Raw genomic sequence first — 17,378 nt, forward strand, 5'->3', positions numbered from 1 at the left:
AAAGAAGGGAGGATACACACAGTGTAACATCTCAAGCTTCAACATGTCAGGTGTTCTCCACAAATCTTCTCTTATCAACATTATACATTTCTCTCCATCAATTAGCATCGTCATAAAACACTTTTTGGGAACTTCTCGTCCATGTCGGACAAAGTCAGAAACAGAGACGTCCTTAAGAAAACAAACAGTTCCATGACAACTAAGTAAACTCTGCTGATTAAGATCATGTGATATGATCAAAAGCTCCACAACAGGTTGGGGCTTGATTTCAAGTGAGGTTGGAAACCTTGAATCCGGTGTCTTATAATAACCTTCACCCGGCCTTCAGAGCGTCATGAGAGAAGGAGGTGATGCGAGGAGGAACCAGACCTCGAAGCTCTCGTGCTCTTCGGTCTCTCCCCCCCCCCCCCCCCCCCCCATCAGACACGACACAAAGAAAAAGGAAGCTCTGTTTTCTCTTTACGTCTTTGTATCTGTAATATCAGTCTGTCGTCCTCCTGGGATGGGAGGATGGGAGGACGAGGGGATGGAGGGGGAGGCGACGAAAGGCTGCAAGCTAATTAGGTTCTTATCTCTCCACGCTCCTCTTCCTGTCCTCCTCCTCTCTAATCCTGGTGGGCAGCGTTGTGCCGCTCAACGCCTCGACAGTCAGACACAGTGGGGTAATAATTGGTACAAGCGGCACCTCGCTGCCGAAACTTTATCAGTCACTCCGAGTGACACATTTTCTCCTCTTTCTCTCTGTCTCCACTTCACTCAAAGTGCTTTCAGCCTGATTCAAAAGCTCTTTATTCGTTGTTCCGTTTCTTCCTTCGTGTCCCTTCGTTCTGTCAGAGCTTCTTCTTCTGGATTTTTCACATTTTGTCTTTCACTAACTAAATGACCGCTTTCTCTCTCTCTCTCTCTCTTTATGCTTTTCTCTCAAACTCCTCCTCACCCCTAAAACCTCTCTCCTCCGTCCTGATCTCTCCCTCATCCTCTCTTTCTTGTTTCCACTTTGTTATCAGCTTTATAGTGTTACTGTTCTCCTGCAGAACAAATCAGTCGTGTGTATATTCTGATATGAAAACACCTGGAGGGTCTCATCTGAAAATGTTTAATACTGGCGCTGACATCATACCTGAGTTTTGGTACCGATAACAAAATTATACTTATTTGATATCTTACATTGAAGAATGTTGACCCTGTTTAATAAGCTTAATGTCTCAAATGCATCTGTGTTTTATTGATCAGGTCTCATTATTCAGATAACGTATCCAGATATGGATCACATGTTAATATCAGGCTGTGATGAGGTCTGTCTGATCAAAGAGGCTGATAATCCCACCAAGTGCTCAGTGCCAACTTTCAATACATGACAGTTATTGATTCTCGATGCAAAGACACATTTACATTCTGAACCAAAAACAAACCGTAATAAAACTGGTTTTTGGTTAGCTGAGACCTCTTTTTAAAGTTTTGTTGATAATTAGTATTTGGAGACATAGAAACATGTTGCACATGTCAAAAAACCCACAGACATTATTTTCTATGTAAGCCTGAACTCTTAGCAGCGTGACGCATTCTCACAGGTTAATGTACAACAAGTCATCAGGATACGTCACTGTGCTGTTTCTCATTACTAACACTTGTCAACACTCCAGAAAAGCCTCGACGACCTTTGCTGTTTGTCTGGTGTCTGTTGCACTTCAGAAATGAAATGTAATTACTGACCTTCAAACCAGCCAAACTTCAACATCCAGCCTCTTTAAAACTTTCTCTAACCTCTCCAGAAGTATTTCCTTGCTTCCTTCCTTCCTTCCTTCCGTCCCGTCTCTTCTCCTCTGTCCTGTCTCCTCGCTCTGTCTCTATCTCTGCTGTCTAACGGTGTGTTGTGGCTGTCCTTCCTTCAGATGGATGTGGTCTATACCTTCCAGACGGGCCAGGGGCCGGTGCCCGGCGCCCTGCGCCGCCAGCCATCCGTCGTCAGCCAGCACAATGACGCCACTGCCGCCAAAACTCTCTCTAGTCCCACCCACGTAGGACTTAGCTCCTCCTCTTCTCTCACCAACTCGGCCGGGGCTCCGCCCCCTGCTGCTGCTGCTTCCTCCTCCACTGCAGGCAGTGAGTCGGTGACCGGAGGCCAGCTAACACCACGCTTCACCTGGCTGGACTCTGTCTCTTTTTCTCTTTTTGAACTGCATGAAACACTGAACGCTGCATGACTGACTCTCACTAAATGCATCACGCTGTTTCTGTCACCAGCAGGGTGTCTGCACGTCTGAACTACTCTGAATTATATGAATGATTATCCTAATCATCATAATAGATAACTGAGTCATAAAGCTTGATAGTAATTTACATAGAGCTGGAACTGATGTGACTGATGTGTCAAAGTTGTTAGAATAAATTAAATATCAGGAAGAGCATATTATTCTTTTAGTTTGGTAATTTGCGGGTCAAAACACATCTAGCAGTAGAAGATGGCTCTATAATTCAAGCATTGTCGACGATATTTAAAACAGATCCACTGACAGAATAGCATAAAATTGTCACTAATTTTATTTTTAAAAAAGGGGGCACCCTTAATTAAAGTGTCTCCATTTTTCTTCAGCTGCTTGACAGTAAAAGTCTTCTAAAGGTTCGTCAGTGGAAAACTTTTCATGCAGCAGCAGCAGGAAATATTCAGTTTGCATTTGCATTAGTAATTAAAACAGAAAATACAGCTCTGAAACATCTGTAGGAAATCAATAAGTAAACAGCGATGAGACAGTAACGCGGGAGGGAAACTTCAAACCGCTGTGATTCAGTCAGAAGATGCAAAGTAGAGCCGAACATAGCGAGATATTTAAAGAAACAGTTCCATGTTTGGGGAAAAATGTTTATAGGGCCAGGAAGTCACACATTGTTGGTTCTGGTCTATATATAATACATCCAGCTTCATCCTTTAACAGAAAACCGTGTAAAATCTTTAAGAATGAACTTGCAGACAACCTGATCACCTGATCTGCTTCCCCATTCGCTTCCTTCTTCACCTTCTCCTGCTGTAGCTTACTCTCCATCTTAATCTCTTTCTCTTCTTCTTTTTTTTTTTAATACCCTTCATCGCTTACCTCTCAGCCCGCTGCGTCTCCTACTGCATGTTGTAGAGATTTAAACTCTTTAACATCCGTCTATTAACCCTGATGTGACTTGCTGGCTGACGAGACGACGACAGATCACAACTGTTGGCCAACGAGAAGCTGTGAATCCTTCTGATTCGTGACAGAGTGGGAAAAAAAAAAAAATCCCTGCCCTATTTTCTTTGTTGTGTTTTTTTTTTTTTTCTTCTTCTTCTCAGAGGCGACAGCCTGGGCACCAAGATAATTTTATGGGTTAATCCTGAGCAGGGTTAAATCTGTCAGGCTCAGCAAGTCTCTCATGGTTTAACAGCCAAGAGCTTTTTAACTTGTGAGCTTTGCATGTGCGTGTGTGTGTGTGTGTGTGTGTGTGTGTGTGTGTGTGTGTGTGTGTGTGATGGTTGCATGTATGCTCTAAGCTGCAGTGCTCAGCCTGCAGTTCCCCTGTGGTTCAGTAATAGAGAGCTTTGAACTACAGGGTTATTAATTATAATGAAGAGTGTCTGTTGGTGCGTATAAATCAGTGTGATCAGCTGCAGCCTCTGTGGATTCATCACAGAGGAAACAACTTTAGGCAGAGAGAAGAGAGCAGCTAGAGGACAAAATGATTCTGGCTCTGAATGCGATTATAAATACTTAACAGTGCGCATGTGTTTGTTGTTTTTCCCGAGTGTGTGTGTGTGTGTGTGTGTGTGCGTGTGTGTGTTTACTAGGGCTGGCTGTCATTTGAAATGTTTCCATACTTGTGCTGACACCATCAAAGCTGAATCGCTGGTCTGCAAAGTGAGCCCCAGACCCCCAGGGGCCCCATAAGTCCCAGTTCTGCTGCATGCAATTTGGTTTGGTATTTATACATCCAAATTTTATTAATTACAAATTTTTTTTAGTGTATACAGCATTTTTTTTGTCACGGGGCCCCGATAACAGCGATTAATCTGAGAAATCTAAACTATCTTCTGAGAAATATAAACATGTTTTTCTACTAAACCTTTTTTGGGAAAAAAAAAGGCAAAAGTTATCAAATGTTAAATGTTGTCTAAATACACAAAGTCATACAAGAAAATACAGTCTTAAATTGGCAAAACAAATACTAAGCAATTTTCTACTTTCTTTGGTATGAAAAGACATTGCAGCTCAGCACCCAGTCTGGTTTTTACTGGGTGTTCATGGTTTAGGGGACACAGATCTGACCCCTCTGAGGACTGAAAAATCCATCCTCAAAGGCTAATCTTTTATTTTAGGTTGTATATTCATATTTTAGACAAGAGTGTGCTTCAAACATTTGTGGAAAGTCTTTTGCTGTTTCAACATGACAGTGCAGAAAGCCAGCCTCATAAAGAAACTGTTTTCCCAGTTTGATGTGGAAGAACTTGACTGGTCTGCACAGAGTCCTGACCTCAGCCGGGCTTTATCACCCAGCATCAGCGTCGAACTTCAGTGACGCTCTCGTGGCTGAACGGGACCAAATCCCTGCACAGCCAGGTTCCAAAATCTGGTGCAGATTACTGAGAACAGACACACACAGTGCATCAGTGTTGAATTTAGATATAAAAATTACAGCTATTATCTACATATACGACTATAAAATGGGATTATTAAGCCGGTTGGTGTATCAGACTTCTGCTGCAGACAAATACTGTGTGTGTGTGTGTGTGGGCGTGCGCACGTGTGTGTGTGTGTGTGTGTGTGTATCTGTTGTAGCTTCTGTGACCTGTGATCCCTCCACATTCAGCCGCCTGTTGGCAGAGTTTTGGTTGGAGTTTGCCCTCCTGCACTCAGCTGCCTCCAACATCACGTCAACCTTTTTTTTTTTTTTTTTAACCTTTTGTGTTGATGTTTTGTGGATATTTTTTTTTTCTTTCAGTTTTCCAACCATGTTCCCATCCAGCCCACCTGTGTTTCACCTGTTGATGTTGTGTTTTTGCGGTTTGCACCTCCCCGCCCAGATTCAGACGACCATCATGTTTCCCATCAGCCACCGCTGCCTGTTTGACATCACGCTTTCATAACAAATAGAAGTGTGGCTGTCGTTCCGCTCGTCCTCTGATGTTTATTTTCTGTTTTTTTCTTTCAGATTAAGGTGGTGAATGCATTCCGTAGCTCTCTGTACGCGGGGCTGGAGAGCCCAGAGTCCCGTAGCTCCATCCACAGCTTCATGGCCCATCCCGAGTTCGTCCCCCTGTCCGAGGAGGAGGCCCGCATCCCCCCCATCGAAGAGACCGGAGACGAGATCGACCCCCTCCCCAGCGCCTCCTCTGGGGCGGGGGGAGGAGGAGAGCCACCCAGCGCCTTCCCCCGCGGCTGCGAGTCATCCATCTGAGCTCCTCTCCCCTCTTCCTCCTCCTCCTTCCTCCTCCTCCTTCCTCCTTCCTCTTCATCAGCATCATCTGTCATCCCACCAACCGAACTGTCACACTGAGGAGGGAAGTCACCACTCTGCTCATCCCCTCGTTCTGCACGCACACCAAACACATGCTTCACATCGTCTTCACCCCCCACCCCCACCGCCCCTCCCTCAGTCATTCCTGCCACGTTGCGTTTTTCATACTGACTGTGGCGTCGTTCTGCCTGTAAGTTCGTCCCTCCTCCTCCTCCTCCTCCTCCTCCTCTTCCTCCTCCACCACTACCACCTACGCATGAATCAGTAGAGTGTGGAGTCCAGAGTCTCCACACAGCGGAAAGGCCTGTCTGTCCTCGTCCATTCATGTATATTTTTTACTCGATGATCCTTTTGAAAAGCTTTTAAACTTTTTTTGTTGGGTTCGATCTTCGCGGGACTCGCAGCAGCATGTCGTGTTTCTGTACTCGCTTCATTCCTGCGTAACGCTCTCGAAAACAGCACAGAACTTTTCAAAGAGTGCAGTGATTCTCATGTACATACGCTTCCGCTCTTTTACACAGCTAACAGCCAGGTTTGGTGATCAGAAGATTTTTAGGCAAATGCAAAAATGTAACCTTTATTTTATTTTATTTTATTTTATTTTAATTTTTTTTTTTTTTTTTTTAGATGTTGAGCATTTGTTTGTTTCTAAAACCTCTAACGAATGTTAATTGATGGTTGATTCAAAATCCTGAGAATGTCTTGTGAGTGTGACACTACAGTCAACAAGGTTCACCTGTTAAAAAAAAAAAAAAATTGTTCTTCCCTTGTTGTGTCTTTATGTGTTGCTTTTTCCTTTAGCTGCTGTGTTGCATGTGGAAGGACAGAATGTTTACTACCCAAAAATATCTACCATGGCGGCATCCAGAGAGGGCTCGCTTTCTGCTCAGTGCGCGTCTGACCTCATCTCATCCAGTCAGGGTTCTGGTTCTCTCTGCCCCTCTTCCACCCCCCAACCCCCCACTCCCACCCCCCCACCCTTCGTACATCCACAGTGTCAGTAGGAAACAGGAGTGTGAGGAGTTCATGTTTCCCCCTCTAGAAGGATGCATGTTATGTTTCATTCGTGTTGAGTCGCATGATAACTTAGGAATGAATATTTGGGATTCTGTTTAGACGACCATCTATGTGTTAGTCTGCAGCAGCGTCTGTTCAGAGCTCCGTGAACTTCCTGTCTGTAGGACTGAACATCCTGTTATACGACGAGAAGTAGCAGACTCGTCAATACTTGGCTAGCGCAGAGGAAACCGTAGCAGGGCAGGAAACGCCCCGATATACTTGATATACATCCTACAGTGGGTGTTAACGTATGTGGACGTGCTCTATGAATCGTAGTTGTACAAAAGGTTGCGGTCCACCTATATATACTGGATTGAAAGGGGCCGCAGCCTCTCTCTGCACTTGCAAACATCTGTAGATGGCAAAATCCATGTCGCATAGACCCTCACAGCCACGTGGAAAATGTCATTTAGGCTTTGCTCTGCTTTTCAATACAGCGTCATAGTCGACTAAACATTTTGGTCACATCTTGAAAGTTTGGACTCTCCTGCTGAATACACAGGTGCCCAGGAGTTAAAGTTCTCTGGCACCATAGAGCAGTTTTAAATCCTTAATTCAATACGTTGTACACATTTCTTCCTAGACAAGCTTTCAGGCTCACAAATCTTTTCTTGCTTTAATCCCGGGATGCCACAAGATGAGAGTTATTCAGCGCTTTGTCTCGTCAAAGTAGAAGTGCTTTTAGACAAAGTCTTTGAGTCCTCATTCATTCATTATTTATATTCTATCCATTTTCAGCCGTTTATCTAGGTCGAGTCTACCTTGTCATGACCCCGGCCACGTCCTCCAGCTCCTCCAGAGGTGTTTGCAGACCAGATGGGATGTATAATCCCTCCAGTGTGCTCTGGCTCTGCTAGTTGGACGTCTTAAGAATAGGAGGTATCAGATTGTAAACAGTCTCAACTGACTCCTTTCAACACACGAAGGAGCAGCGGTTCTCCTTCGAGCTCCTCGACCGGTCTCTGAGACTGAGTCCTGCAGAGGAAACTCATTTCAGCAGCTTGGATCCACCATTTAATTCCTCCAGACCCAGAGCTCGTGAACCGTAAGGTGAGGGTTTGAACGTAGATCGCTTTCCTCTCCGTCACCACAGTCCGGTACAACGTCCACATTACTGCCGACACCTCACTAAACCTCACGCTTTATCATAGTTCCTCTTGAACAACTGGTTTTTCTATAATTATACATAACTTTATCATGAATAAAGGTGCAAAGCGAATATTTTTCAGTCTGAATTTTGAAACTGAGAGTCTGAGTGAAAGCAGTTTCTTCTCTGTACGTTCATGAAGAGTCAGACAGCTGCAAGATGAGCAAAAATGTCTTTCCATTAACTTCATACGTAATCATGCCACCTCTAAACTTTGCTTCGCCTTCAGTCTCACCTTAAATAAAAGGGGGAATAGCTACAGTATTGATGAGTCTGTGTTTGGTCACAGTGCAGGAAGTTCATTTCACCAGACAGGAAGTTGATGGATCTCTGAACAGGGTCTAGACCGGCTATCTGTGTTTTAAGACAAATCTTAGTACCACTTTTGATGCTTTTGTTCCCCTGTTCGTCAGACTCGATTAATATAAACTAAATCAGCTTTCAGCGACATCACGCAGCCAGCAGCAGAGAGGGTGTCTCTCATCATCATCATCCCTCTCTCTCTCTCTCTCTCTCCGCTCTGCTGTGTTTGATTAACAGACGTCTGTGTGGCGGCCGCGCTGAGGTTTATGGGAGACTGATGATGTCAACAGTCAGCCTGTAGAGTTAAATCAACTGTGTGTCCCTGCTGCCGCTCAGTACTTCCTGCCCGCCGTTGTCCTCAGATTACTGTCTTAAAAGAAGAAGGAATCATCCTCCAATCGGAAGCAGCGATGCTTCTAATTCCCTCTTAGTCTGACTAGCAGCCATCGACCTATCTTTGAACTAGGACACGTTATTGAAGTAATGTGCTACTACTGCCATATTTCCAACTTTTTGTCATGACTAGGTTCTTCCTCTCCCCTCTGATGAGCTTTTTCTATGTAACTCAGAGCCATATTTTATAGGTTGTCTGTATTGTTTTTTATCTCATTGTTATCGAGGTTTCCTTTGGACTTTCTCACCCCTCGACCCCCGCTCCCCCTTCCTCCTTTCCCCCTCCCTCCTCCCCCTGGCCCTTTACTCCAAATGCGACCAAAAAAGCAAGGAGAAAATCTTCAGTCGTCACTGCCGAACCAAGTTTAAAGGACTTCTACAATGTTTACATGAAAAGCGAGTGGGTGGCAGTTCGCCTGCGCTTCTCTCATCCGACCACTTCCCTTTCATTCCCTTGCTTTCCTGAATCTTAGAGTTACTATTTAACTAAATGGGGAATCTTTCTTGCATGGTTTTCATATAAAATTCAATGTTTTGCTCATTTTTTACAATTCTTCTGTATTTTTATATTAAGTACTTTTTAATATTTTGGAGATATATGAATATATATGTATAGGCTGAAGAGTTTGGTGACAGTACAGTACATGAATGAGATGAATCTACCGTGGACTGTCTTTTTACAGCTCTCTAAATATTTATGCCACGTGTGTCGTCTTGGTCACCTGATGTTAGGGCTCAGAAACCTGCAGTGACTTGTTTACTTCCTGTTGGCCGTTCAATTGGAATCTCAACAATCTAGATTCATCAGCCCCCTTTTACATGAGTATATTCACTTTATCTAAGATGTTGTGACACACTACACGCTATGTGATTTCGCAATTATCCAGCTCCATTAGAGTTCAGCAAATGCAACGTGAATACAGCTAACTGTATCAAACATTAAATGGGAGTGTATAATTATTTATCCAACCTCTGGGTTTCTTTGTTTCTGTACTTTGAAGCTACTACGACTGGTTTCTTTCAATGAGTGGATTGATGCTGTTTTCCAACCGGCTGGTGTCAGAGCTGACGACTTTAAAGAGGATCAAAGCTGTGTTCCTCCTTCAGGCTCCGCCTCCTTTGAACGGGGCGTGGCCTATAAAGACGTGTCGGCCCCCACCCCCCCCGCTATTTACAAGCTCACATTCCCTCAAAAACTGAGAAAGTAACCTGAGGACCAAAGCAGAGTCGGACCAAATAATAAAACAAACCAATGAGATGCTTTTTTTTTTTTTTTAAATAGAGACCTGAGCCCTGTTTCCCAAAAGCACCTTAAAGCTGGGATGGTCCAAATAGATTCAAGGACCGTAAACCTGATCTGAGGCCTGGAGAAGTACAGCAGGCCCCACCAACCTGATCAGACTAGACGATTATAATTTGAACCCAGAAACAGATTACTAATTTGTTGTAATTTCAATATTTAAAGGCGCATCCCTTTATTTAATTACAGTTACCAGGACAGACGCTGTAAGTTTTTGAGGTTAAAATTTGACTTGTACAGAACAGATTTTGTTTGTTTTAATCCTCATAACTGTTGCTGTACATGTTTGCATACTGAGGTGTTGTGGGGGGGGGGGGGGGCTTTCTAATCATGACTAGGGCCCCAAAAAGTCTGCTCACAGATTTAGTGGCGTCTAAATCCAGACCCAAAGTCAGAAAGGACGCCACATTTCTCGGCTTTATTCCTGATTTTTTAATTTGGTCGTCGAAGGAGGCGGCGCCTGTGACGGGACACAGCTTCAGCTGTAGATGTCATCACCATTTTATACAACTGACAGTTTCAGAAACTGTTCCCGGGAAGAGAGCAGGACTGTTAAAGCGCTCGTGACATCACTTCCTCTTCCTGCCGTGTGTCATGTGGCTATCAATGAGACACACATTCCAAGCGACGACGCGTTTCCTCTTTGTTTTATTCTACGGCTGAATCTGACACAACGCCTGTGCTCCTACAGTCAGTACAATGTAAATATTATATAAGTGAATGAAGTGTACCTGCTGTCTGTGTCGGTGACAGGAAATGGGAGAGAGGGCAATCAGCCAATCATCACCCAGCATAGCTTTAAGAATGTTCTGCCAAAGTCGTTTTCTCTTTTCTTTTCTTCTTCTTCTTCTGCACAAGTTTGTTTTAGAAAGTTGGCAGTCACATGACCCACCCACCCACCCACCCACGCCCCCCAACCCCTCGCTCCCTCCCTCCCTGTCCCCACCTGGATAAGATTGTCCCTCCGCTCTCGCCATGGCCTCAGTGTCGCTGTGGTGGTCGTCTGTTGGACTGGTTGGACTGGTTGCCCTCACGTTTCATGCCAGGTGCACAGTGCAGCCCCCCCCCCCCCCTCCCCCCCCCCCCGTCATCAGAGACGCTGCAGACATGTTTGTGCTTCTGGTTTCAGCCACGTCACAAAACAAAACAAAAAAAAAAACAAAAAAAGAGAAACAAACTGTCCCACTGAGACTCAGCAGCGGACTGCTCACCCGGTTTTAGTTCTCTGAAGGTTTTTTGGAATTCAGAAGTTCTCAGTTTTCCACAGTTTTCCCATTAGGACTTCTGTATGGAGAAGGAACTCGCTTCTTATCCAGTCATAGTTGCATTTTGACTGCGTTGCTTCCTCCTCAGAGCAATGCCTCTCTCAGAACAGCGTCGGATATTAAGGAGTTCTTTGGAGAGCCTTCACATCCACTTCAAAATTCACAAATAAAAAAAAAAAAGGTTCAAATGAACTGGAATATCACAGTTGGAAAAGTCATAACCACTTAACATATATATCTATATATTTATATATTGTATCTATATATTTATATCTAATATGTGTGTGTATGTATATATATGTTAGATATAAATATATAGGTATATATATGGTTTCTCAGTTGAACTTCATTGCAAAAAAGACTGAAAAAGATTTGTTTTCTGTAATTACTATGATACACAGTAATAGGCGTTGGTGTTATTTTTGTATAAACATAATATCATCTATGTGGCATGCATGACATATATACAAACTTTGGTGGTTTAAAGCAATATGTCCAACCTGGTGCGATTGGTTCTGTCGTGTTCTGTGTAGCCTAAAGCCACTCTGTACGAAAAGAGAAAAAAAAAAAAGAGAAACTGCATTTGGATAAAACTAACTGTTCAGTATATGTGTTCAATGTTCTGTGTTCTGCATGTTTTAGTATGGAATGAAACATCCCAAATGTTGGCTTGTTTTCCAAAATTAATCTCAAATACACGCCCCCGACACACATACACACACACACACACAAACACACCTGTATTTGCACTGTGAGGTGAAACACACTGAGGAAATTAAAAACTGTGTGACTTCTGATGGATGGATTGATGAAAGATGAAGATTCTTCTTTTGTTTCCATCGTCTCATTTATCCAGAAACAAAATCACTAAAAGATCTGTCTGCTCATCCACGTCTCCACTGTCCCATCCTCCCGTTACATTCACCCACACACACACACACACACACACACACACACACACACACACAAACGCTCAGATTTACAGATTCTCCTGAACTCATCATCCCACTCACCTGTGCAGTGAGAGGAGGAGGGAGACGATGACAGTTAACCAGTATAACAGGCCTGAAACATTCAGCATGTGCTTCGGGTAGGCTTCTGCTCTGCGGGTGTCGTCATCTCAACAATCACATCCATTGATCTCCATCATCCATTATCCTCCTGCTTCTCTCTGCAGACCAGGTGGGGGAGAAAAATGAGGATAATGAGAGTTTGTCGCTCACCTGTAAGTTGTCTGTGTCTCATGTCAGAGCCCGACTCAACTGATATCGGCGTGTATGTCAGCTGATGAGTTACAAGATGGTCACAACATCAGAACAGAAATTGTAATTTAGAAATTTTATTTGTCCACCAGAGTTTATTTTACAACTGGAAAATGTAGGACTGCAAGTAAGGATTATTATTTTAGTTTTTATTAATCTGAAGATTATTTTTTGATTAAATTATTTATCATTTTGTCTCTAAAATGTCAGAAAATAGTGGAAATGTCCTTTATAATTTCTTATAGCCTGAGGTTTACCATCATATATGACAGAAAAACATAAAATCCTCACATTTTAAGAAGCTGAATGCAGAGAATATTTGACATTTTTACTTAAAAAATGACTAATTAATCATTCATCATCATAATTAATCATTAAAATTCTTGCCAATTATTTTTCTGTTGATCAATTGTGCAACTAATTGTTTCTGCTCAAGTAAAAAGTTCCTGCTCTTTCCATGTATTGGTCACAATTCTTTCAAATTGAAGGGAACTTTATCAAAAATGTTTTTTTTGACCGTTATCAGCATCAGTCAGGCTCTAAGTCATATCACTGTCAGTCTGACGGTTGAGAACAGTGTTGTTGTTGTGTTGTGATGTAATGACGGGATTTGTAATTCAAGAAAAACTGTTAAAGCTTCGATAGTTACTTGGATTGGCGTTTAAACCTTGACCGTTCACTGCCATAAAGAAGACCATGATGTCATAGGCAGTTTCCCTCTGCTTCCAGTCTTCGTGCTAAGCTAGGCTAAACAAGTCTCTGTACTGGACGAACAGATGAAACTGATATCTGTCTTCTTATCTGACTCTGGATTTCATAAAATGTTGAACTGTTCCTTTAAACCTGTATTAGCAAACAACTGGGCTGAAAGAAGAATGAGTGATAATCTACCAGATTATATGTTTCATACACCTACGTAGGCTGACTCCAACTTCATCACAACACAACTGAACATTTCTCTTCCTCTTTGACTTTTAGTTGACGTTCTTGAGAATATTTGGTTGTTGTCAGCTGAAGAAATGACTGGTGGCATCTGAGTTCATGTTTTGTATCAATGTTGAGCTTTGTGGTCACGTTAAAGTACACACAGCATGTTGAGACGGTAGTTAAGCAAACCAGGCAGCAGGATTCAAGAAACACTGAGGTCATGAATCCTAAATGCTCCTAATCACTCTTTAATTATTTGGATTCATCCCATTTTAATTATTCAGTTAAATAAACAGTATATATATATATATTTTATTCCCCAACATGAAGGTCTAAATGCTATTTCAAAGCCATCTCCACGTTGCCAGAATACAGTTCTAGTGAGGACATGAGAAAACCCTTTATTTATTTAGTTTTGGCCCAAAAGTAGACACATTTATATAGTCTGTTGAGTCTAAAAGTGCTGGAATGACCATAATTACCATTTCGGACTTGTAAAAAGCATTCATGTGAACATCCAAACTTCGATGTATCCAACTTGGCGCTAAATTGTGGCAGAAAAACCAAACACATGTGGACGCCTCACGTCAGCCAAACACTTTTGTTCGAGATAGTTAAAAAACCTAAATTTGCACAACAAGTCATAAACATGAGAAACAATTTCCTTCTCTACCATCCGTCCCGCGTGACGTGAAGGCGGCGTCAGTCAGTCAGTCAGTCAGTCAGTCAGTCAGTCAGTCAGTCAGTCAGTCCACCAATTTGATCCAGGCTGTAATATCTCATTGAGTGCGTTTACATTTGCACCAGTATGCTGGTTATGATCAGGTTTTTGGAGCAACCAGTTATGTTTTGCTCTTGTAATCATCATATTCTGGTTACAGAACCCTGGATATGCTACCTAGAATAGAAACCAGGACACTGTGGCATGTAAACACCTGATTCAGGTTTCTGAAAAATCTCTGTTGGTGGAGAAATGAGATTCTACAAGTGGACACAGATGATCAGAAACCTTGATACTGTTAGAATCATGTATACAGGAATACGAATGATGTAAAACATCGTAACCTGAGTAAGATCAAAACCAGGATACAAATGTGCTTGTAAACACACTAAATACCTCTTTTCCTCTAGTGTGGTCTCAACAACTATTAGATTATCATTAAATTTGCTACAAACATTCATTAGGGATTAATTTAATAGCTCTGGTGAACCATTTAGCACCATCATCTGGTCAAAATATTGATTTGTCCAATACTACAAAACTAATGTCATTCCCATCAGCCTCAGCTGTACTGTACTTTGTTTTTTAGTGCTAATTAGCAAGTGTTAGCATGCTAATAGGCTAAACTGAAATGGTGAACATTAAACCTGCTAAACATCTGCATGTAAGGTGTGTCATTGTGAGCATGTTGGTGTTAGCATGGCTGTCAGTCTTGTTGAAGTGTAACTGCCCTCAGGTTGCTAACATACAGAGGTCGTGACCTCAGTGTCTTCAGTCATAATCTTCGGCCCTGTTTGCGGATTCTGAGCCTCAGCAGTGATTTGTGTGGCAACCAAACTAAAACTTCCTGTGCTTCCGTAGATATATATATATATATGTGTGTGTGTGTGAGTGTGTGTGTGTGTGTGTTGGTGTCAGGTGGGCTGTTGGCTTGTGTTTTCCTCAGTGTGTGTTTCACCTTCTCCCTCATTCACTCTCATCCTGTCTGTTCCTATCAAACATCCTCCTCCTGTTTGCTTCAATCTATGCAACAGAATCCTCCAGTTCGGCTCCGGTGGTTCCTTTGGTTCCTCACTCTCTCTCCCTCGCACTCTCACTCTGTCTGCTCGTCTCCCGTCTTTTACCGCTTTTTATTTCCCCCCCTCCACCCCGTTACTTTCTACAAACAGAACCACGATACCTGTACATTGATGTATGTACGTGTGTGTACGACAGGTGCACGCACACATGTTGTTTTCTTTACTCTTTTGTAAGATATGATCATGTGGAATGCCTTGGTCTTAGTGTCATGTCGTTTGAACTTAAGCTGAACAAAAGATGATAATCAAGCAACTGAGTAAAAGTTGTTACATAAGTATATATATATAATATATAAATATATATAAATATATACAAATCTATATACATAAAATAAAGCCATTGGAATTTGAAATAAATCAGTGTCAATTTGTGATTTTTTTAAAAAAGATTATTGTCATACAGAGTTCTTTTTTATTTATTTATAATTTTAATGTTTTCTTAAGACTTTTTTTCTTCTGGGTTTTGAAGTGGGATCCAAAATGTTTAATGAATTGTTGTTAAATTTATCATTGTACTGAACATCACAGAAACCTGGATGCTTTAACCAAGAATCTATTCATCTATAACAACCTCAGCTCTACGACATTATGATGAAGGACTGGACATTAAATGATAAGTTTGATGATAATCTATATTTTCCATATTGCCAACAAATCCCAAACAAAGACCCAAACTAATTATGAATCTTACTAATAGATATTGTCAGTACATCGAAAGCCTGATATATCTTATTCCTCTGTGCTGTAGAGCTCCATTGTTGCACAAAAACTATTAAAAACACTTAAATGAGCCACACTGTTACACTTTGACCTTCATCACCATGAACACACACTGTAGTTTATTTTGACTCAGTCCCACACACACCGTCCTGTTAGTGGAAATGCTCACTAGAGCACCAAATGTGTATTAATCCGCCACTGAAAATAGTCCCAAACAAATACACTATTTCCTCCTGTTCCAGTAACATTTGCTAAAAAACTACAGTAACCAGCTGTTTTAGGAAATCACTGAGACTTTTTTAAAAACAAAACTTTATATTTGTGATCAATTTTTAAAGATTTACATCTTCAGAAGGAACTAATTTGCTTGGGACTAAGAGCCACAGGCGGGGTATGGGAGTCAGAAAGTAACAAGAGATGGACTAACACATTGTTGGTTTTGGTCTTTTCATGGGATTTGTTGATGATAGAAAAAAAAATTGAATAACACCAGAATTATACTTAAAGCATCTATAATTGATATATTTTTTATAATAATGTATCAAATGCCAATGTACAATATGAGAGAGATATTTTTATGGCGCTTCATAGTGAGTTTCAGCTCATTGTTTATCTGTCCAACTGCAACTTTATTGTTTTGGTTCACTCTCAGCGCTCTCATAGTGTTGTTTTCGGCTGCAGCTGGCAGCTGTTTTCAGAGAAAAAGCTCTAAAAACCAACTGTGCACTACCTGCTCAGCACCAAACAGCAAACAAACACAGTTAGCTGTAGACTAGCTGGTGAACATAGTGGAGCATTTAGCAGCTAAAGAGCCAGATATTTCCCTCAGTAGTTGGTAAAGAGCAAAAACAGCTAAAAGAGAGAGAATATTGGACTCACATTCACCAGGTGGACAGAAACACCAAATGAATGATAATGTTGCTCTAGAACAGCTCGTCTGATTTTATTTACTTTGAGCAGCTTTATTTGGTGCTATCCTCACTGTGTCACTGTATTGCAGGTAAGTTGATGAGCATGTTTAAGATAATGGCCACATTGACATTACATTAAGTTATAATAATTGATGTTCCTGCTCCTCAGAGGATGAATCCTTTAGATTTAAATGATGCTAAAATCTTTCTTTCAGCGCCATCTTCAGGACAAACTCGACACTTTAGCTCCACTACTGCTAAAGCTCAACGGGGGAAAGATCGCACTAATCATACTTGATATTCATTGTAAATAAATGTCATTGGGAGCTTATTATTTTACAACACTATAATCAGAACCCAGCAACAACATTGGATTCAGCAGGAAAGTGCATCTGACAGTTTGGTGGATCTGCCCACTGACACCCAACAGTCCTGGTCCTATTGTATGTTAAACATCGGACGCCCTTTAAATCTGCAGCTCCAGCTGTGATCAAACAAGACTTCCTCTTCTTCAGCAGCACTTAGCTGCTTAGTGCAACACTGCCACTGTGTGGACACAGGCTGCTTTACACCAGATTCATAAATCATAGCTGTGTATGGACGATGTGGTGCAGTAGTAACATTTTATTCTGTAAATTAAAGGATGGGTTCATAATTTTTCAAGTCTGTCTTAAAACAACAGTCAGGAGCTCAAATGAACACTGAAAGAGGTTTTTCTTGCTGTAATCATTCCTCCCGTTCATACTGACCGTTAGAAGATCTCCAAATGCATTTACAATATAAGTGATGGAAAAAAAAACAACTTAGTTTATA

The 17,378-nt window shown here is 41.8% G+C and overlaps 1 protein-coding gene and 1 long non-coding RNA gene across 3 annotated transcripts in view; both read left to right on the forward strand.

The window, feature by feature from the left end:
* Positions 1-9,344, forward strand: part of LOC122981240 (plasma membrane calcium-transporting ATPase 1-like) — a 102,713-nt gene extending 93,369 nt beyond the window's left edge. The window contains exons 21-22 of one of the 2 annotated variants that reach the window (XM_044349893.1): positions 1,893-2,018; positions 5,173-9,344. In XM_044349893.1, the coding sequence (XP_044205828.1) occupies positions 1,893-2,018; positions 5,173-5,418 (372 nt within the window). In that variant the 3' untranslated portion in view covers positions 5,419-9,344. The remainder of the gene's footprint in view (positions 1-1,892; positions 2,019-5,172) is intronic. The other variant, XM_044349891.1, reaches the window with a different exon arrangement.
* The window catches only part of LOC122981255, a 571,779-nt gene that overhangs the window by 527,694 nt on the left and 26,707 nt on the right, over positions 1-17,378 (forward strand). The window lies entirely within an intron of this gene.

This window comes from Thunnus albacares, chromosome 4 (assembly GCF_914725855.1).
Source record: "Thunnus albacares chromosome 4, fThuAlb1.1, whole genome shotgun sequence".
NCBI classification, from domain to species: Eukaryota; Metazoa; Chordata; class Actinopteri; order Scombriformes; family Scombridae; genus Thunnus; species Thunnus albacares.